At 38.8% G+C, this 22233-nt stretch overlaps 1 protein-coding gene across 2 annotated transcripts in view; it reads right to left on the reverse strand.

Moving 5' to 3' along the window:
• The window catches only part of LOC131239609 (nuclear transport factor 2-like), a 31221-nt gene that overhangs the window by 5681 nt on the left and 3307 nt on the right, over positions 1–22233 (reverse strand). Inside the window, exons 4-8 of one of the 2 annotated variants that reach the window (XM_058237388.1) lie at positions 12472–12760; positions 12146–12411; positions 11830–12004; positions 9652–9773; positions 9487–9552 (exon numbers count right to left, since the gene is read on the reverse strand). In XM_058237388.1, the coding sequence (XP_058093371.1) occupies positions 9487–9552; positions 9652–9773; positions 11830–12004; positions 12146–12411; positions 12472–12760 (918 nt within the window). The remainder of the gene's footprint in view (positions 1–9486; positions 9553–9651; positions 9774–11829; positions 12005–12145; positions 12412–12471; positions 12761–22233) is intronic. The other variant, XM_058237389.1, reaches the window with a different exon arrangement.

Raw genomic sequence — 22233 nt, forward strand, 5'->3', positions numbered from 1 at the left:
GGACATTATTTAACCTATCAAAGATAGATTTTTTTTTTTCCTAGTTGCAAATAACAACAGCTGAAAGTTAAGAAGATTTGATATATGAAGGGATTTATGAACTTTGAACCATGTCAAGTTGTCAGCATGTCTTTGTGTTAGCCAAGATGATGCATCCAGGCCACATGTCACACATCAATCATAGGAACAAGATGGATCCCACTTGACAATACATGTGACATTCCCTGTTATATGGGATCTGATTGTATTGTGGAGACCGTAAGTCCAATTTGGTGGTGTTAAAAGTCTATAATTATCAACCAGTTGCTAGATTATAGCATGCATAAAAACAATGCAGTATGTACAGCCCATACGGGTGTAAACATGGACCACACAGCTGACATACAGAAAGTTGTATTTGCATTTGAAGATGTCTTGGCTTCTTGTTCTTAAACACACTCTTTTAAAGCAAGCAGTAGACAATAATCAATGGACCAATGTGATATAAGTAAAATGGAAGGTCTAGAAACTTCTCAAAGATTCTATAGATGGCAGAGAGCCATATAAAGGCCCAAGGGCCCCATGTACGGCACACACATTGATTCTTGAACGCAAACAAAGCTAGTTTTATAGCATGTGGATGTGTGAATACTGGTTTTTTCTAGCAGGCTGTTTGATATTCTAACGATAATCCTTTACTTGGGACTTTCTGTAACAGTCATGTGGCATCTTGAAGGGAAACTAGAGCTCTGAACAGGTACATATTCATCATATCCAGGCACAGACTCCACATGATCACAAGTGTGACACATCCCCTATCATATGGAATCCAATTGGAATTTGGGGCCCATAAGTCCAATCAGGTGTTGTAAATGTTTCTAAATGTCTAATGGTTGCTAGACTACAGCCTGTATTCCAAACGTACAGCATGTACACCCCATAGCATGTTATACATTCACCATATGGCTGATATATAGATAGATTTTGATTAGAATAAGTTTAGTTTGGTTTCGATGTTTAAATACATTCTTTTGAAGCAACTAGAAGTATACAATTTTGAATGTAATCATATATAAGAAGAACAATGCAAAAACTTCTTTTTAGAAGATTCTAGAGATTGTAGAGAGCCATAAAAAGGCCCGAGGGCCATGCATATGCCATATACATTGATTCTAATTCGAATAAAGCTATTTTGAAGTTTCTTTCAGTTTGTGATCATGTGGGTGCTAGTTTGGACTACTGGGCTGTTTAGCATCTACCAGCATCTCTTTATTTGGGTTTTACATCATCGATGTGGCATCTTGAAGGGAATTGAGCTCTCTAAACTGATAAGTATTCAGCATATCTTCTTAAAGTTCCGATTCTCCTCAAGTTGCATCAATTTTGGTATTAGTGCAAGTCTTTCCTAGGAGTACTTAATAGTTTCTTTTTCCATTTCCCTTCTCTACAATAAAACCCTAATTCCTCCCTCTTTTTTCCAAATATATCCATAAGCCTTAACCCCAGGTCTAGCTTTAAAACTAACGAAGCATGAAGTGAAGCGGCAACAGATTCAGGTGTGAAAGCAAGGAAGTGTCTATTTCAAAATGTTAGCAAGTACAAACAAGGCAGGAAGTGGAAGTGGAATCAGGAGTGGGAGCGGGAGTGGCAAAGCAAGTCTGAAGGGCGATCCGAAGCAGGTGCCACAGTCCATTGAGGTGTTCACCATGAACATTCAAAAGAGTCTCCATGGTAATGGACACTGTGCACTCCCTTGTCAGATAAAAAGAAACTGAGCAGCAAGGATTGAGCTGAGCAAGCCCGTTAGGGTGGTGCAGGGATGAGGAAAGCCATGAAGAGGTGAGCAATACAGGAGGGGCAACTGCCAATGTCAGGGAACAGTCAGGGATTGATGCAATAAAATGCAAAGGGGGCATGGTTTCAGAAAAGAAATGAAAAAAATAAATAAATTGTATCTTGCATTTTTCCTTTTCCTTCTCCTTCTCTCTATTAGTATTATTATTATTTTGTGTATACAGTGGGCTGATCAAGCGATGGATGCAATCGCTGCTGCTGCAGCTGACAGAGAGGAAAAATGTGTGTGTGTGTATGTGTGAGAGAGAGAGAGAGGGTGTGCTGGTGGGAGCCATGGCTGCGACCACTGCTTGCCGCAATGGCTTTGCCCCGGCTGCAATATGAGAGAGAGAGAGAGAGAGAGAGAGAGAGAGGGGTAGCGGCCATGGCTGCCATGGCTACAGCCTACAGGCACCACCGCTTCTGTTGTCGGCAATGACAGCAGTCCGTCATCAGCCCGAAACCCTTCAAACCCCCTTTATTCAATCTGATCAGCAAGCTATCTCTTGGTTAATCTGCTGCAGTTTACTCTTTCCCACATCTCTCATCCATTGCACAGTATTAGTTTACACAAATGATTGACATAAAAAAAATATATTAAAAAATTGTATCAGTCTGTGATATTAAGACTATAAGAGGGTCGAGTTTTTCCACTTCTTATGAACAGGGTGGAGAATCCTCTTGAGACTGTTTGCAACCAGATCTATTTCAAACGAAAAGAAAAGGAGATTGAAAGTGAAGATCCAAGTGGGAATCAAAGAATGAAGGCGGTTTCGGGCCATTTCTAGGGAATAAAAAATTGGTCTCATCAACTTTTTTCTTCTTTCTTTTGTTATACCTAAACAGAATGTGCCCTGGTCTACAAAATCATGCACAATTTCTGTTTCATTGGGGCATGTTTGTTGATTTTCACAAATCAAATAAATCAAGTAATCAATCCACCTGACAAGACGGTATTGTTAGATCTGAACTTTTTTCCTGCTTTTCTTTGAAGTTAAAGGAGATTGTTAAGTTAGAAATATGCATTATTCAGATGAAACAATGAATTTCACAATTTTCTAACCGCTTTAGGGACGATTTTCTAATCAGAACCTAGGCTCGGCGGCACTATTTGTCATTTTTTTTAACTAAAATTTCTTTAGGGAAAATGTTCAGTTAGGGTACAAAAATGCATGAGTGTGATCAGTACCACAACTTTCACATATTTTGGCCATTTTTGGGGCCATTTTTGAGTTGATACACAAAACCAACTATGCATCAAATTTATTAAAAAAATAATAATAAATAAATAAATAAAATCTTGAAATTTCTTTAGGAGAAATGTTGTTTTAACTAAGAAAAATGCATCAGTGAGATGAATCCCACTCAATTTTTGCAGCGCTTTTTTGGTCATTTTTGAGTTGGAACGTCAGCCCAACACTTAAATTGATTTTTTTTTCTTGAAATTTCTTTGTGAGAAATGTCATTTTAAGGTGTTTTTTTTTTTAATTTATTATTTTTTTTAATGCATTAGTGGGAAGAATCCCATGGATTTCACAATTTTATGGGCCATTTTGGGCTTTTTTTCATTAGTACTAAACTCAGATTAACTTGGGCTGCTCAACAGACAACATCTAGTGAGAGAGACCGGTGTCATATTGGTTGGTGGGCTGGATAATATGCCCATTGGTAAAGTTATTTAAAAATATTGAATGAGACCAATAGGTGAGGTGCAGCAAGTGTAAGCTAAACCATTAGCCTACTCAGGTGGCTGTGAGATCGTGTAATTCAAAGGAAATAAATAAATAATTGTTCTCTACGGCATACGATATGTCAAATGCATGTAGGAAGAACGTTTAACCCCTCGGGACCTGCTTGGTTTCGACTCTTGAAAAAAAATAAAATCTGAAGCATACCTTTGTAAAAAGCAAATTCTAAATACTTCCAGAAAGTTATTTTTTATTTCGAAATGTTGTTGGGATGACACTATCTATTTGACCTATTTTCATGCAAAATTGTTTGGATGTCGGTGTTTGGACACTCATTAGGTAGGGGTCATACCAAACATAAGCTGGCCCAGAATCAGGTCTGCACTCACATCCATAGGTGGGGTCCATCGTTTTCGGTTTTTGCAACACCGTTGGATACAACGGTGACTTGTATTGGTAGTGATGATCTACCATATTCTTATTCCACAGCTCTACCATATCATGTCCCCATAAAAAGGAAGACCACATGTCACAAGTGCCCCACCTTACAAGTGACACATGGGCCAAGGCATGGTCACGTGCATGTGGTGCTAGCATGAGCATCCGAGACAAAGTGTGACGATTTGCAAGATTTCATACATTTAGGGCATATGACTGGAGAATCTGAACCGTTAACCCCATATAGCCAATGTGGATGGGGCATGGGGCAAAAGATTTCCCTGACATACGATACCAATCGTTTGATATTTCCTGTACTTCTACGTTTGAATGTGGACCATTTCAACATCCTTTTCCTTCCACAAGTACAATGGCAATGGTATACAAGTTTTCATCTTCAGACCTGAAAAGGACATACATGCATTCCCCATACACGGTGGGCCCATCAGGTACAGAACCATGGGCCCCACACATACGAATTGTGCGTCATCAGCAATTCGGACAGTTTGTGTGGGACCAAAATTTCCAATAACAAGTGTAGTAGGGAACCTTGGCAACAAAAAAAAAAAGGCTCTATGGGGCCCACTGTGATGTACATGTAACATCCGTTTTGTTCACCAGTTAAGCCAACTCCTGTTAGGTCGTGATCTAAAAACTAGGCAGATCCAAGACTCTCGGCCACACCACAGGACACGGTAGGAATGGGACACTCACCATTCAAACGTTCCTAGGACCCATCATGATGTTTATATGCCATCCAACTCATTCATAACGTGATTCCCACTAGGATGAAGGGAAAACACAAATAGATCCCAAACTTCAGTGGGCCCAAAGGAAATTTCAACCGTGGACGTTCAGTCCGCACTGTTTCTTGTAGCAAGGCCCACCTGAATTTTGGAACTGCCTCATTTTTTGGCTCATGTCCTAACAAGAGCTGGAAACTAATGGACAGAGTGCATATCACGTGGACATCCTACAGAGCTTTGGGTTATGCAGGCTCCCTCTATCGGGGGGAACAGGAGACATGTCTGGAGAAGGAAAATATGTTTAATAAAAGAAAATGGCTACCAAACATAACGTTTTGGGAAATTTTGTTTGGGAGCCCTTGACTCTTGAAGAAGAATATAAAGAGGAGAGATGAGTAGCAAAATTTGTATTCGAAGCTCCAACCACAGATGCCTAATGACACATGGCCCCCCTCCCTCATGGAGGTAGGTAGAACATTTGTTTCTCCCCCCAAACCCTTAACTTTTTAGAGGCAAAAGAAAGAGCTATTTATCATTACAGGTTTTATATAGACTCCATACTTTGGTGATGAACATCGAATTGGAGCAGACCATTTTGGGAAAAAATATCACAAGTGATAAACCATCGCTTTTTTAATTTTTCTATCTTCTTTTTGTTGTATTTATATGTTCCTAATCTACCAAATCATGCTTGATTTGTATTCAATTATGGCCTACTTGATCGACTTTCGACACGAATACCATTGCATCATCAAATACATTTCCAAAACACAAATAACATACACATATTCTTGATCCACCCTTTAAAAAAATCCAATAATTTTTATTTTTATTTTTTTTTGAGAGATAAAAATCCAATATATTTTGGCAATTTTTTGGGCAGAAAAGGAAAAAAATAAATGTGGCCATTATGTGACCATACCACGAATACCAATACTCAAAACCTTGACACTTACCCTCTTTAAGGGATTCTTTTGAGGTTATTTGGAAGATCACATAACTGGAATTAGTTTGTTCATCCTTTTTAAGGAATTCTTTTGAGGATTCCAAACTATAGCTTTTTCATAAGAGAAACATTTGGTATATCGCATATTTACAAGAAAGGAAAGGCTTCATAAATAGATTTCCTAATAGACTTGTTGACTATGATTTGACCCAGAATCAACCCTAACTCATAACACGCATATTTGTAAAATCTGGAAACACCAATCTCCATCTTATATGAAGAGAGAACCTCCACACACCCACTCATCAGACCCAGGCCCCCAACACCCAAAAATAGCCCTATTTGGTGTAATTTGCTTCTGTAATATGGGCCAAAATGTTGGCATAATTCAGCAACTATTCGCCATCATGAAATCATTATGGTTGTTTGAGATGATTAGACGAAACCCACTATAATTCATTGATTAAAAAGCAAAAAAAGAGATGGTCTCACCTCCTGCATGTTAAAGAATGTTCCCTCATGTTTGGTATTGATAGGAGAGTAGATTTACAAACTACAACAAATGCACCCATATTCCCATAACTAAATAAATCGCTTTCCATCTATTGGAGACTTGGAGTGAAAATCAATAATTGATCTAAGCCTAGAAAACCTTACTTCCTTTTACCTGACAATGTTATCAAATGCTAATTCCCAGTCGCACATTTTTAAAAACAGATGAGGTAGACAAAACAAGTTGCAACATAATGCATTATAATTTTTTAAAGCAAAATCCCAGCACAAGAGGGCAGGAAAATAATATAGCTTTTCCTGGAAATGATTTTAAGGTGTTTGAGGTGTACACCTCAAGGCAAAATGTAGCCAGACCTTATGAAAATGTTTTAAAGCTTAGGTCGTCACGGCCGGACCAACCCAACTTCATATGTACATGCATAATATCCTACAAATATGCATTCCAATCCTTGGTTAGGAAACACCATGCATCTTAAATGTCCCATTGGTTTCACTCCTCCAAAATGTCTATTACTTTGTGCATGTGAGGCCTATGGATAGATTAGGAACATTCAAGTGCGAAATGGAATATTATCAATTTTCGGGTTGGGGCCGTGCCTGACAGATTGATTAGGAACATTCAAGTAGGAAATGGGGATTTTATCAATTTTAGCATGGTATTAGAAAACAGTTACATTTCGGCCATATCGGCCATAACATAAAGGAAATAGTCATTCCCGTTATGCGATACGATGGTGAATCTGTCCGTTATGGAAAAAATGGGCCGAATTAGCTTACATTGACCCATATATGCCTATATGCCCAATATTGGCACCGGTACAGAGCTGATGTTGCCATCATAGAACTATGCGGGTCATAAAGGGCCCATTAGGAAGGTTTTGTTTTCAATTTTTCTCTTGTATTTCCCTTTTTATTCATTTCAACCATGAAGGATGCTTAGAACTAATTTTAAACTAGATCTAGGCCTAGATTGAGGATAGAAACACAAAATTTGGGTGGGATTAGATGAACCAAAGCCGAGTTCATCATTTTGGGGAGTATCAAAAGAATGGGTAAACCGTCAACTTTTCATTTTTCCATCATCTTTTTTATTTTATTTATATATGACAAGCCCAAGCCACCAAATCACGTTTTATTAGGGCCTATTTTGTCAACTTTCAATGGGTCAAGTTGATGGTGCTTGATGGATAGCATTCTTACCAAAGGATGACCTATCACACCATCAAATTAAATGCATGTCCAAAAATAATAATAATAATACATGTTTGGGATCATCACATTTTGTAGAATTTTACAAATATTTTTTCAGATTTTTCCATATACCAAAAAAATAATAAATAAATAAATAAATCAGCTGTACAAGGTCATATCAGCCGCTATGGCCTGTATGGTATCGACCAGCAAGCTGGCGAATATGTCAGCCAATATTGTTATGGAAAACCATGATTTTCATGCCAGGCTAGGCCAGGCACGGCCCAGGCCCAAACAAATTTGTTTGGGCTCAGGCTTGAGTCTCCTATGCTAGGTCCATGTTGGCTCGGGCCAGGCTTGGACCTGGCCCATTGCTACCCCTACACAGAGTATTGACCCCCACCTGCCCAACTATTGTATACACACCCAGATGGGTAAGCAAGCAAAGAAGTTGCCAAGCAAAACTGATAAGCACAGAGGTAGACAAATGTACCATCATTGGACCTAAGTTGGAAAGGGCATGCTCAAGTAGCTGGCTACAGGGAATGGCAGGAAACCACCAATAGGTGTTTACCAAACACCATTCACATACCAACAGAACAGTGCTTACCACTGCACTTGAGCCTAAACATTGTGCATTATCCATGAAGGGAAGTTTGTAACAGTTAAAACTCCAGCATGCAATGCTAGAGAAGTTCACTAGGCACAATCCACAGGAACCACCGCAATGCTTTGTTTTAACAGTCTGATTCCGGTGAACAAACTAGGTTTGCACAATCCTAGTGAACACATGTTCCTTCCTATTCTTGATAAGCAACAACAGCCTGTAATGTATGATAGGGATTTGATCATATCCAATTTCAGAATGTCCCACATTTGTGCATTTGACAACATCATATGCATGGATATGTATTTCACATCGAGGTCCCAAATTATTTTCAACATTAGGAATTTTCAGCAGAATATGCATACAAGCGCATACTACACATTTGTCCGACAATATGCTCATGTTATATAACACAATTGTGCGTATGCACACACAATCTTATTTTTGCCTCCTACCTTAGACATTATACCCTGGGTGATTTAGTAAATTTAACCATTTGTATATTGTATGCTCATGACCACACCACCCAAGACAAGAAATAAAATCAATAACAGTGTGCATACTGCCTCCTCCAAAAGACCATACATACAAGAAGATTATGCATTGGATCAGGGTGTGCTGGAATCCATGCATAAGACTCGCTAGAAACGAAAAGTGACAGTAGTTCAGCAAACATAAGAACTGATAATTACAATAGGGATAGGAAATTTGAATAGAAAATCTGGAATATCTTAAAATAAATACAGACGCATAAACTTCCAAGTGATAAATGCATTTAAACTGAAACAAAAAGCTATGTCATGTACCAAAACGAGCATGAGACTCATTGCAAGGACAGAAAAGAAGACAATTCAAATCTAGGCAGATAGAACTTCAAAATGGAAATAATTCCATAAATCAAACAGAAGTGGAAACAGAAACAGAAACTGCCATCATGTCCTCAAAAATCCCACCAGAAATAATAGTTGGGAACAAGGTATACAAAAACGGTTACGTAACAGCCATTACATAATGGTAACGGCCATAACTGTTACACATTATGGGGCCAAAACGGCTGTTACAGAAAAAAAAAAAAAAACTGCCTGTAATGGCCTCGTTACGGCCCATAACAGACCATAACGGTCAGAAACATGTTTTTGCAAAATAAAAAATGCCACAACTGCCATTATGGCCTGTATCGTAATGGTAACGGCGATGGCCATTATGGCCACCATTACCGTTATTGAACACCTTGCTTGGGAACCAATTAAACTTCTAAAGATAGTAGCATTGTTAACCAGGCTAGCACATTAAAGGTCATTGATGTGTAAAGGGAAGATAAAAGAGAAGGTCACAGCTAAAGGGAAGTAATGAAACAAGATGAATAAACATTTATTCTTTACAGAAACAACAATATCAGTTGTCCTATTTTCATAATCAATGAAGAAATAGGCACATAAGAAAAATGGATAGAATGATAAGCAACCAATCATGTCAATCAACTGAGATCACAATAAGGGACTCTAAGAAAAAGTTTACTGTTACAGCAAGCATATGCAGGCATACCTCAATTGCACTTTGGACAGCACCAGCAACCTCAAATTCCACAAAACCAAAGCAAAACCCTTGTTGCTGCACACAAAAGGAAATAATCCTAAGGAATAACGGTTGAGTGATGAGGGCACCCAAAACAAGTAAAGGATTGACTTGAACCAAAAAAAAAAAAAACACCTTATTGCTTCGAACTTGTACTCCCCCATTTTTAATGGGTCCAAACCTCTTGAACTCTTCCTCAAGTTGGGCAGATGTGGCATTCAAGGGCAGATTTTTTATGTAAATTGAGTAACCATCAGCTGCACGAACCAGAAATTTAACAATCACAACTAGGAATAAGCTGTTATATATATAAGTTCATGGAAAAAAAGAATTGATCATGTTTAGGGCTGTCATCGGATCAGGTACTCATACACAGATCCAGCTAAAAGAACCAGATAACTGTTTTGTCAGGTTCAGATACAGGTACCATATATGAGGTACCATATCCAAAATTGATCGGATTCAAAAGAAGAAGAAGATCGGATTCAAGTCCCAGTCAGGTCCAGGTTTGAGCACGAATTAGAACTCGGAATGGGGCTTGGATCCAGATCTGGGTCTAGCATCACCATTCAGACTCATGTTTGGATCCAGATCTAGGTTCAACTTCACAGTAGAAACTCCTTTTTCTTGATTTTTAAATAATAAATATGATCAAATAGGGCATAATTGATGCATGGAAAAGAGTATGAACTAAAGAGCAAGTCTTAATAATGGGGGATCTGAACTTAAGAATAGAGGGTTAATACACACCAATTGAAGGTCCATTCTTTCACCAATATGCCACATGATTGACATAAAGACCCAGGTAATGGATTGTCCAACTAAGTCCAATGATCTTCCTAGTTTATTCGAATAGAAAAATGAAGAATTTTAAGGAACAGATGCTAGCAGTGCTTAAAGCCTTCTCTCTTGTTCTCACTTTGCACACAAGCGCCCAAAGCCAATCAAGAGGTTGGGATAGAGCTGCTAAGTGACAACTCAGCATCCCAAAGAACAACAAAAAGACAAAGGGAAGTGGCATACACTACCATGCCAACTAGTGAAAGAAGTTTGTAACAGACACTTAGGCCTTCATCATCAGCTCCTGCCAAAGCCCACGGAATCGGCTTCAGCTCCATACTCAAGAACAAGTTCCATCCATGCCATGGAAACTGATTATCCAATGGGAGACAACGGACTACTCCCATTGCCGGTCAATGAAATACCAGGCCCATCTGTGGGGTCTTGATTAAAATATAGTATATCCAACCGTCAATATTGAAGAACTGGACAATTTAATTGTCCAAATCAAAGATTTGGACTATGAAGTAGATCTAGAACATCCAGACATTCACATTGAAGATCTGAACCATTTAACCATGCAAATTGAAGATGTGGACGACATTTGACAGTCCAGATTTATTTGATGAAAGATTGGGAACATATCAATTGGTCCAGATTCACATTATGAAATAGACCAATGCTTGGACTGACATGTGATGATCATAGAGTCAATTGGCTGGCTAAATATGCACTGGTTGGTTTGTGGGGCCAACAAGTCCAATAGGGTCTTGCTTATAAACGGATCTACCAATTGTTTCTCTATTTTGGGCCTCAATTCAGATGTACAGCTTCTGCATAGCATATCAAAATATGGTTTGGTATTTGTGTCTTTCATGCAAATAGTACACATGTTTTGGAGTTCCTACCAAGCATACAGCCCTAGCAACAAATATAGTTGGTATGTAGCTTATTTGGTTCAAATACAAAGTATTTAGGATACTTTATCCACGACACAAAACTTATAGGCTACTGTAAGACCAGAAAGCCATACTTGTTTATTATGAGAGAAAATGATGAACAGTTGAAATCTATTTTGAGATTTCCTTTAAGCATGTGCTTCTTCTAGCATTAGTTGCTTCCATTTTTTAGCATGTCTTTGCTTTTCATCCTCCCTGGCATGCATTGCTTCTACTCCTTTTCTTTTCTTCTTTTTTTTTTTTCCTTGTTGAATAACTAGTTTATGTACAATTATGCACAATCCATCATCTGTCTCTTTTATCTCATCATGTGGCACATTGATGAAGGAATTGACCTGACAGGTATTGATTCATCCTCTTAAAGTACATATTCTTTTCCCCTGCATCAGTAAAGCTCATAAAAAAAGGAAAAATAAAAATAAAAATCGGATATCTCTAATTCGATCCCGAACGATGTACTTGAACCCAACCCGGTTATTAATTAGGGCTGAAATTAAATAGGGTTGGATGCTTTGAGAATCTACAGCTCGAGGTATCCATTGACATCCCCAATCATTGTAGGATAAGGTAAGACCTTCTTCTTGGACGCTGCCATTTTCATTGGAATTTGAATTGGCTAAGGGTGTTTCAGGCGCTGGAGCTGGTGCCGGAAGGGGAGCAACATTCCATTCTGGATTTGCAGGGATAGACCTCACAGGGGCAGGCACAGGAACTGATAAAGGCGCCGGACTCTCTTTCTTAACCTTCACCTATATCAATTGATAATGTTAATGAAGTAGGGAAACATTACTGAGTATTGGAAAATTTGGCACCTGGTATAAGACCATTTGTTCACTTAGTCACAAAGAGAAGGAAGATAAATGAGTGAATTTATTTAATGAACTACTTACAATTGAAGCATATGACTTCTTAGGCACTTCTTCTTGGACAATGGAACTAGGATCAGCCACTACCTGAGCATCCACCTCGGCCTCGGTCGGAATTTCATCAACCACCTCAGCAACTGGTGCTTCTTCTTCAACAACCGAACCATCCTCGTTATCGGAAGGATTATAAACTTCCTCAACATTAAGTTCTTCCTCTGACAATGTAGCAGTTCGTTCGGGAACCCTTTCCTCCTGAGCTTGAATAGGCTCTGTATATAAACACAAGTCCCCTAAATCAAACTAATGTCAAAAGAGTGACAATTTAAACACATTCCCTCATTCTTGCATACCATGGTCAGGTGTTAGAGGGGGTATCATGCCATTAGCTAACCCTTGACTTTCCTCAGGATGCGCAACATCTTCCATGTATCTAAATATATCATTTAAAACAAAGTAGCCTTTGTCTTGAGGGGCAAGGAAGAAAGACTGCGTAAAATTCCTCTTCACATCGTCCTTCCCAGTCAAATATCCAGTCACAAGGACAAGAACACCACCATTGAATGAATCTTGTGCATCCACTGTCTTTATCTCTGCCCTACATTCACCATAGTCAAGAGAGAGTATCTTCTCATTGATAGCCTGCATGGACACATGTAACAAAAATTATAGATAAACTAGCACCCATGTTGTTTTCTTTTTAGGTGAAATCAGGAATGTTTAGCCAAGAAAACGGCATCATAGCAACCATGCAGTTGGGCGCATGTTTCTGTTATTCAAACCATTCATTGCTGGTACCAACCGTAAATGGGTCATGCCCCAAAATCTCCCATCAGAAATTCGTAGACACACAATTGGACTATTTTCTCAAATGACGGCTAGCATGATTCACGTGTTTCATGAATTGTGGGACAAAACATGTCCGATGTACGCATTGGACGGGGACTGCAATCCAGACCAAGGATCTGGTGAGCCATCAAACACTTGAGCATGGTCTGAAGATTAAGGTAATAGAATCATTGTCATTCAAACAGTGGCTTGCAAAATGACAACCACGACATAGTTGACCGCCCCCGCAAAAAAAAACGTGTTAAAAATGTAACAGGAAAATAATCGGACAGGAACAGCCAAATACATTCATGGTTACGGTCTACTCACATGTTGCAACCTCGTCAATGATCCAATGGTCTTTGCCATAATGTGGGAGCCACGTAATGCAACTAGATTAAGGAAGAAACTAATTGCAATGAAAATTCAACGTAATAGATTGAAAGTTCAAATCACACAAGAGAAAAGATGCAATGGTCTTATAATAGAGATCACCAACACACTTCTATACAAAAACAAGAGAACTTGTTCAAAGAAAATATCATTCAACTGAGTCTTACTCCACAGGGCCTATGCTTTATTTAGAATTGAGTGTTTACAAGGTTTCCTCCTTGAGAAAATCTCAAGCATAATCTAAGAAATCTAAATATAGAACTCCTTGGTAGCCAAGATCTCTAAAATAAGGAAACAAATTAAACATGAAAATTTAACAATATGTATTTCCTAGTATAGGGATAGTTTCCTAACCTAGAAATATGAAAGGGAAAAAAATTAGGAACCAACTAAAAAGGAAATTAGTAACCAGCTAAAAAGGAAATTGGACCTTTTCTTGTGCACACGTATGGAGCATGCACGTGTTGGATGTGGCACAAATGCATCAATTCAACCCACCTTGGAAATTGTCAGGCTCTCGGGTTAATGGCAATCTACTCATAGAGCTCCAACTCAAAGTAAATTGGCTTGAAATTGCCTGCCAAAATCCACATGCTATTAGATCTCGACTAGCTCTTCCATTTGACAAGAAAATTTTAACACCTTCAAGGTATTTCGTACTAGTTATGGCCACCACTATTACCGTTATGATATAGGTTGTAATGGCCAAGACGACCTTTTTTCTTTATCAGCCCCATTATGGACTGTTACAGGTCATTTTTTTCCGTAATGGCCGTCAAAATCCCATAACGCATAACAACTGCCACTGTTATCGTTATATAGGGGTGTCAACGAACCGGATTAGGGTCGGGCCGAGCTCTTCCAACATAAGCCCAAGCCTGGCCTAGGCCCGTGACGGGTCAAAATAATCCAGCCTAACATGTTTTTTATGGGCCCGAGCTCGAGCCTGAATCAGAGAGAGAGAGAGAGAGAGATTCCAAAATACCCATCTTGAATTTCTCCTACAATAGTAGAGAAAAACACCCCTCTAAACCCCCTACCAAATCTTCAATGTAGAGACAAAAACCCCAATAATTACCGGCATTCCCGCCTTTGAAGAATCTGTCCTTTGGAATTTTCATCCTTTGCCCTCCCTAACGTGGCTTGACCCTAAGAAATCAAACCCAATTCGGATATCTTGAACAAGTCGACGAGAAGGACTGAGAACATCAATCGGACGGCTGCGACTACGTCATCTCTATTGGCTAGTATACTCAACTAGTTGAAATCGTTCAAGAGGATTGCAGATACTAAAGAATGAGAGAGATAAGAGTTTTTTTTTTTTTTTTTGGGGGGGGGGGGGGGGGGGTTTGTATATTACAAAATTGCCCTCCCAAACCCGAATGGGTCGAGTAGGGCTGTTGTACAAGGTACAAGCCCAGCCCGATTGAAAAACGGGCTTGAATTTTAAGCCCAGTCCTTAGACCTAATACTCTAGCCTAAGGCAGGCCAGGCCCGAAAGCCCGACGGGCCAGCTCGACCCATTGACAACCCTACCGTTATATAACAGATCTTACAACACACTATGGATACCCTCCTTAGCATATAAAAATTATCTAATCATCCAACATATCTACCAATAATTTCTTCATACAGGCATGCTATTTAGATAGCTTGTTCTCCCATGCTCCCATCTTCATAATGTCCAAGATAAATTGTAAGGTCTTCTTCATTGAAAATGGGATGATCTTCATTTCAGAGTGGAAGCTTGACCAAGTATGCATTATCACCTAGCTTCTTTAAAATACAAGAACCCGCCTTTTTGGAGTGGAGCTTGATGTAAGAGCCTGTTGAAACATCTCAAGTTTGAACTACACCATAACCCTATCCCCTTGTGCAAAAAGTAGTCAAACATTTACATTCCCCCTGCAATTTTCATTACTAAGAGTGACCTTCCATCTGACTTCCTCATGTATCTCCTTATATGTCGTGCTAAAGTTTCAATGTCCTAGCTCGATTGACTCGTTATCGGAAGTGGGACTAAACCGATAGGGGTTGTTGAGGTCTCATACTAGTCACAATTTCAAAAGGACACTCCTGTAGTGCGGTTCACAAAAGTATTATAGGCAAACCCAGCTTGTGATAACACAATGTCCCACGAATTGATCTGATCAACAACCAAACATTGAAGCCAATTCCAAAGATTGTGGTTAACAACTTCATTCTATCCATATGTTTCTGGATGATAAACACTTGAGAACTTTAATTTAGATCCCATCTTAGACCACAAAGTTCATCAAAAGTAGCACATAAACTTAACCTTGCTCATATACAATTGTCTTGGGAACGCCATGTAGAAGAACCACCTAACATTGGCAATGTGTAGGGCATCCGATGTCTTCTTACAAGAAATTAAATTGGCCATATTAGAAAAATTGTCGACCACAAAGTAAAAGTTATAGCCACGTTGACTTCTCATGGAGCTTTTGGCACAGGTAATGGAGTATAAAGGCCAGTATTCTACTTGCTACCTTTACCTAGTTGGCACATTAGACATTATTGAACAATGATTCCGACATTCAGCTAATAGAAATGGTCATCGACCAATGATGTTGTTTTGTCGAGATCCCCAAGTGACCACCATGGGCACGTAAATGAAGCTCTCAAATCACAAGCTCTCTCAAGGAGCTTTTCACAAGATACAACCTCATATCTTAAAATGACTACACCATGTAGGCCGTATCGTGGGTATTTGGTGCCCGATCCAGCAGAGAGTGTTCAAAATGCTCCATAGTCTCTTTTAAGTTCATCGAATTCAACAACGGAGATTGATAAGGTATATAGTAGATGTGATTTTTAGTTGAGGGGATCTGCTATGTTATTTTCTACAGCGGTCAAATGCTTCAAGTTTAATGTGAATTACTGAATATAAGCACTCCAATTAGCATGCCTTACACTTAATTTCTTATGGGAATTCAAATGATGCAACGCCTCATAATCAGAATATAAAATTCTCGATGAATAAGGTAATGACGTCAATGTTTTAAAGCCTGTACAACATCATAAAATTCCACGCCGTATGTAGATATTGCTTTTGTGCCTCATTGAATTTTTCACTGAAGAAGGCCACCGAATGTCCTTCTTGACTGAGGACGCCTCCTTTGCCTGTGTGAGATTCATTATAAGCAACCCCAAATACCTTCTCGAAATCAGGAAGCTTGAGAACTGGAGCTTCCATAATTTTTTGTTTGATTTCTTGAAATGCCTTTGTTGCCGCTTTGGTCCACTTAAATTGAACGGCCTTCACACATTCAATAATGAGCATTACGATAGAACTAAAGTTCCAAGTAAACCTTCAATAAAACGTTGCTATCCCGTGAAAACTATGAACCTCATGAATATTTGTGGAAGTAAGGTAACCCAGCCGACAATAGCCCTTATCTTTTCAAGATCAACCCTCACACATTCTGCTGAAAGAACGAACCCCAAAAGACCGCGTTGGAACCCATGAGGGTACAATTCTTCACATCGATATAGAGTTTTTCATTGCGTAATACTCTCATCACCTAACAAAGATTGATCAAATGATCTTCTCACAAATGATATAGATGAGGATATTGTCTAAGTACACAACGGCGAACTTACCCATGAATGTCCGTAGAATGTGTCATTACCTGCATGAATGTACTAGGTGCATTTGTTAAAAGTTGAAAGGCCTAACTAGCCACTTATACAATCCATTCTTTGATTTAAAAGCGGTATTTCATTCACTCCTAGGATGAATTCTTAGTTAGTGATACCTGCTTCGAAAAGATTATAGCATTCTTTGTTTTAAAAGTGGTATTTCATTCACTCCTAGGATGAATTCTTAGTTAGTGATACCTGCTTTGAAAAGATTAGAGCATTCACCATCATGTCCAACATGTTATCAGACGTGGAATTGGAAAACGATACTTTCCCATTATCTTATTGATAGCGCAGTTGTTAACACACATCCACCAACTACCATCCTTCTTTGATGTCAACAACGCCGACACAAAACACAGGTTGAGGCTATCACGATTAAAATCCTTGGTCAACAATTCCTCAACCCATCGACGAACCTTTGTATGCTCTATCAAGTTCATTTGGTATGTTACTCGGAGTACCAAATCAATCACATATTGAATGTCGCACGTGGGTGATAGTTCATTTGGGAACAAATCCTAAAATTAAGACAGAAGGTCCTGAATTTCATGCGGTTGGACAAAAACATCACCAATTGGATCGGTCATGAATTCTCAACTTACCAGAGCATACATGATTCCTTGTTCTCAACTTTTCTTTATGAATCAGGTCATACTCAACATTGTTGAAGTCAGCTCTGCCTCTCCAGGTTTGTCATCTCCCATGAGGTTGAGAGTGACGAGCTTTCCTTTATACATAAAGTTCTACGTGTTCTTGTGACCCTTACAAGTCACAACCCTGTCGTATATCCACGAGCACCCCGATAATATTTCTTTCATTGGAATGATGTCAAACCATAGTAGTTCTTCATAACGACCCAAAGAAGAGTTCATTAAACAATGTTACAGTCCTGTATGGCTTAGGATGCTTTTGAGTCTTTCGCTTCAACTTGTCCACAATGCTTTGTAAAGCCACGTTCATACTACTCTCTCCGTCAATAATGACCTTAATAGCCTTTCCAACACACAATACTAGTATATGGAAGACGTTAGTTTTCAACCAATCTTGTTAGGCTTGCTTTTTTATTGTTGTCAAAATCCTCCTTACCACCAATGATAACCTACTTTCCTTAAGGCCATATGTGCCTTAGGTTCCTAATCATCATCTTTTGAACCGCTTTCCTGTTCACCTTCCACTTGGTGTTTATTAAAAGGCTACGTGGTGCTAATCTTAAGGGCCAATGAGAAGCTACAATGAGAAGAAGAAGAGAACAAGAAGAAAAATGGAAAAGAGAAACAATGAGAGGGGAGAGATAGCAAGAAGATGAGATGCTTAGGGTGTATTGAAACCCTAGCTCTCTACTCTTATTTATAATAGTAAAAATGTAAATAGGCCCTATAGCCTTATTACATGGACTTGGGCCCAATGGGCCTTATTCAACTATCAATTTTTCAACACTCCCCCTCAAGCTGGAGCATCTTAGTAAGGCCCAACTTAGGCCGTGTTTGTTAACGCTGAAATTTTGCACTTAACGCGGAATGGAGAAAATTTTCCGTGTTTAGTGGTGTTTGTTAATGCGTTGCTAACGCGGAAGACGGAAAGCGGTAAGTGGTTTTTCACTGAATTCTTTCCGTGATAGGAGTCTGGCTTAATGGTGAACGTGGAATGCGCTCCGTGATTTTTCATTAAACAAAAATTTTTTGCTTCCAAAAATACCCCTTTTCAAGTTACTAAGGAAATTTTTTCTTTTAAATTATTTGCGCAATAAAAAATCAACCTTTAACCGAGGAAACTTCTTTATGCCCCACCATGATTTATATGTTTGATCCACACCGTCCATCAACTTTTTCAGATAATTTAAGGTGTGATCCAATAAAAGAAGCAGGTCCAATGATTAATTGGACCATAAGGTGGGGATTGAACGTCCACCGTTAAAAACTTCTTAAGAGCTGGTGAAGTTTCAGATCAAGCTGATATTTGTGTTTCACTTCATCCACGTTTACATGACCTAATGAATAGGTTGGATGGTAAAAAAACATCAAAGTGGACCTGTGAATTTTTTAATGGTGAAAATCATTATCCCGCTGCTATTTTTGGTGTGGTCTATTTGAGCGTTGGATGTGCCTCATTTTTGTGTACATGCCTTAAAATAATCTGAGAAAAAGGATTGACGGTTTGGATGTACAGATACATCACAGTGGACCCACCCACAGAACTGCCCGTTCGGAGTTAGGGGACGCGGATTTCCTGCCAGAGGCTTTCGCGGGAAGTGACTGCGCTGGAAACTTAGGTGGGGCCTACCGTGATGTTTGTGAGAAATCCACCCCGTTCATCCGTTTTTTGAGATCATTTCAGGACTTCGGAGAAAATTTGAGAAGGATCCAAGACTCAATTGGGCCGCAATAAAGGAAAATGTGTACAGGGAAATTTCTGCCGTTGAAATGTTCCCGGGTAGACAGTGATATTTATATGCCATCTATACCATTTATAATGTCATTCATACTGGGATGAAATGAAAACAAAAATATTATCTTGTTTCAAAGCTTCTGTGGCCACACAAATATTTCAACTGTTGACGTTCAATACTCACATTTTTGTCCCACCTAAGTATCTGATACGGTTCATTTTTCTCCTTATGTCCTAAAATGAACTCACAAAACAAATGAATGGAGTGGATTTCTCACAAACATCATGGTAGGCCTCACCTAAGTTTTAAGACATATATAAAGATAAACTGAACCACACTGCAAAAAGTAGTAGGGAATTGAACGTGTACCACTGAAACCCTTTTGGGGTCATAAAAGTTTTGGATCAATATGAAATTTGTTTTTCCTCTTCATCCCGATGTTTTTGACCTTATGAATACATTAGATGGAAAATAATCGTTATAGTGGGCCCTACAAATTTTTTAATGGTGAAAATCATTATCCCACTGCTATTTTTGGTGTGGTCCATTTGAGTTTTGGATATGATTCATTTTTTAGACAATGCTCTAAAATAATCTTGAAAAATTTATGAACGGTGCGGATATAATAAATGCATTATTGTAGGGCCCATGTAACTTTGATCTCCTTTGAAACCTTCATACAAGGCGGACTTCAAGGAGCGTCTTCGCATGACACGTATCCACGTTTCAACGGATTGGCTACTCTCCCAGCCAGCAGCCTGGTGGGTGATGGTCAGTGCTGTGAGGCCCCATGATGTATGTGTTTCATCCATCAAGTTCATTCATTTTTTACATATCATTTTATATCTCCTATTCCAAAAAAATCCACCATACTTATACGTACAAATCATTAATTTGCAATATGTATTCATGATTAATGATATTTTAATTTTCTATTAAGTATTTTATAATTTATTTGAATTAAATAGAATAATTTTATTTTCATTTAATAAAAAATAATTTTTTTATAATGTAAAATATTTCTAAACAGGAGATAGGGGCAAATGTGTCAAATCAACCTATTTCAGACAATTCATATGTTTGTTAACAAACAGAATGTTTCAAATTCAGTACTTAATTTTTAGACTTCAACCATAATTACCAAACAAGTTTTTTGACTTCAGATTTCAGATTCAGGCTTCAGATTTCAGATTCAGCTTCAGATTTCAGATTCAGGCTTTAGACTTCAGATTTAACAAACGGGGCCTTAGAATAAAGGCTAACATAATCAAACCTAAGAAAGAAAATTATTCTCTAACAGTGTTCGACGAAGTTCTCTCTGTACCATTCACCTTCTTGTCCCCCACAAAACCGGATATTGTGAGGAGGACACTTTAGTCACATAATATCCATAATCACCACACTTAAAACAAGTGTTAGTTTCCCCGAGTAGCTACAATAGACTTTCCCTTTCTATCAATGTTTCAGAAAAGACAATTAGAGGCGGAGTTCTAGCAAATTTTGTAATCTAAGAAAAATTACCGTGGGGCATGACTAGTTGGTTGCAAACGTGTTGTGAAGCCACTCAGTAAGGTGGGTGACTGGATAGCCCCTAGCTTGGGGGGCTACTGCATCTTGTCACAAACTTCTACTCCTGTACTTTTCGAGCCATTTGGTACACACTTCATCCACACTATTGAGTTGAACAGTCACCAATTCTTTGAATATCGAACCGTCATCCAATGCAATAGCACACGACTTGTTGCTATCCCGTCTCCATTAGGTGCTATGGATCACCAATTCATAATAACATTGTTTCCTCCACATTCAGATTGCCTTCTCGCAGTGTAAGGAGCTCCTATAAGGAAGCCATCTCATAATCAAGCAGCAGAAACCTTTGCTTCAATCTCACATTCATTTCCTTTCAATAGCCTGTGGGAGGAAAGCCACATCACTGCAGGTCTTCTGCCACAGAGTACCACTAATCTTGGGTTGCGCCCTTATGTTTCAAGGCAACAAAACATAGCTTGACGGCTTCTTCCATTTCATGCCAATGGAAATACCGCTTAATTGACTTTACCTAGTTATTGAACACCTTGGGATTCAAATTACCATCGTAATCCAAAATCTCAATCTTAATATGCTTGGCGGGATCCGGAGTGCAAACATTTCACCCTCCAAGATAATTAGGATATTCTTGTCAAAAGTTGTTTGTTTATTGGAACCTAGAGCTCGAGTCAATACTCCTCATGGAAATAACCATTTCAACCAAGATGCATTTGGTCAACAATCCTGGATTCCAAGTTTCCCTCAAGGCCATCCCTAGATGTCTAACGGTTCGGATTGATTCCCTTGCTTTTTCAAGAACAGTAACCCGTCATTTCAGAGTATTTACTTTGGTCATGAAACGAGCCTCCATATCGTCCAACCATTTCACTATCAAATCGACCACTTGCTACAAGGTTGATACAGTTCCATCCTGAGGTTTAGTAGTCATCCAATGATTATAAGTCATCCTTTCCGTGCTCATATGATAGTAGATCTACACAATATGCAAGAATGGCTTTGGGTGGTTTTTTTTATATCATGGGGAATGTAAAGGTTTTGGGAATCTTGGGTGTATGACAAATTATGGGTTGCCTACAGGTTGAACAACATAGAGAGTTTTAGTGTTATTTGGGATATAAATAAGGTGATGGCTTAGGTGAGAAAGAGGTTGTATATAGTTTGTGGTGGAAGGGTTGAAATAATAGGTTGGTCAAGGGAATTAAGGTAGGTTTGCGATTAATATTAGGACAAAATTTGTGGAAAGAAGATGGGGAAGAGGAGAAGTAAAAAAGAAAAGAATCTCCCATGTAATAAA

This window comes from Magnolia sinica, chromosome 3 (assembly GCF_029962835.1).
Source record: "Magnolia sinica isolate HGM2019 chromosome 3, MsV1, whole genome shotgun sequence".
Classification (NCBI taxonomy): Eukaryota; Viridiplantae; Streptophyta; class Magnoliopsida; order Magnoliales; family Magnoliaceae; genus Magnolia; species Magnolia sinica.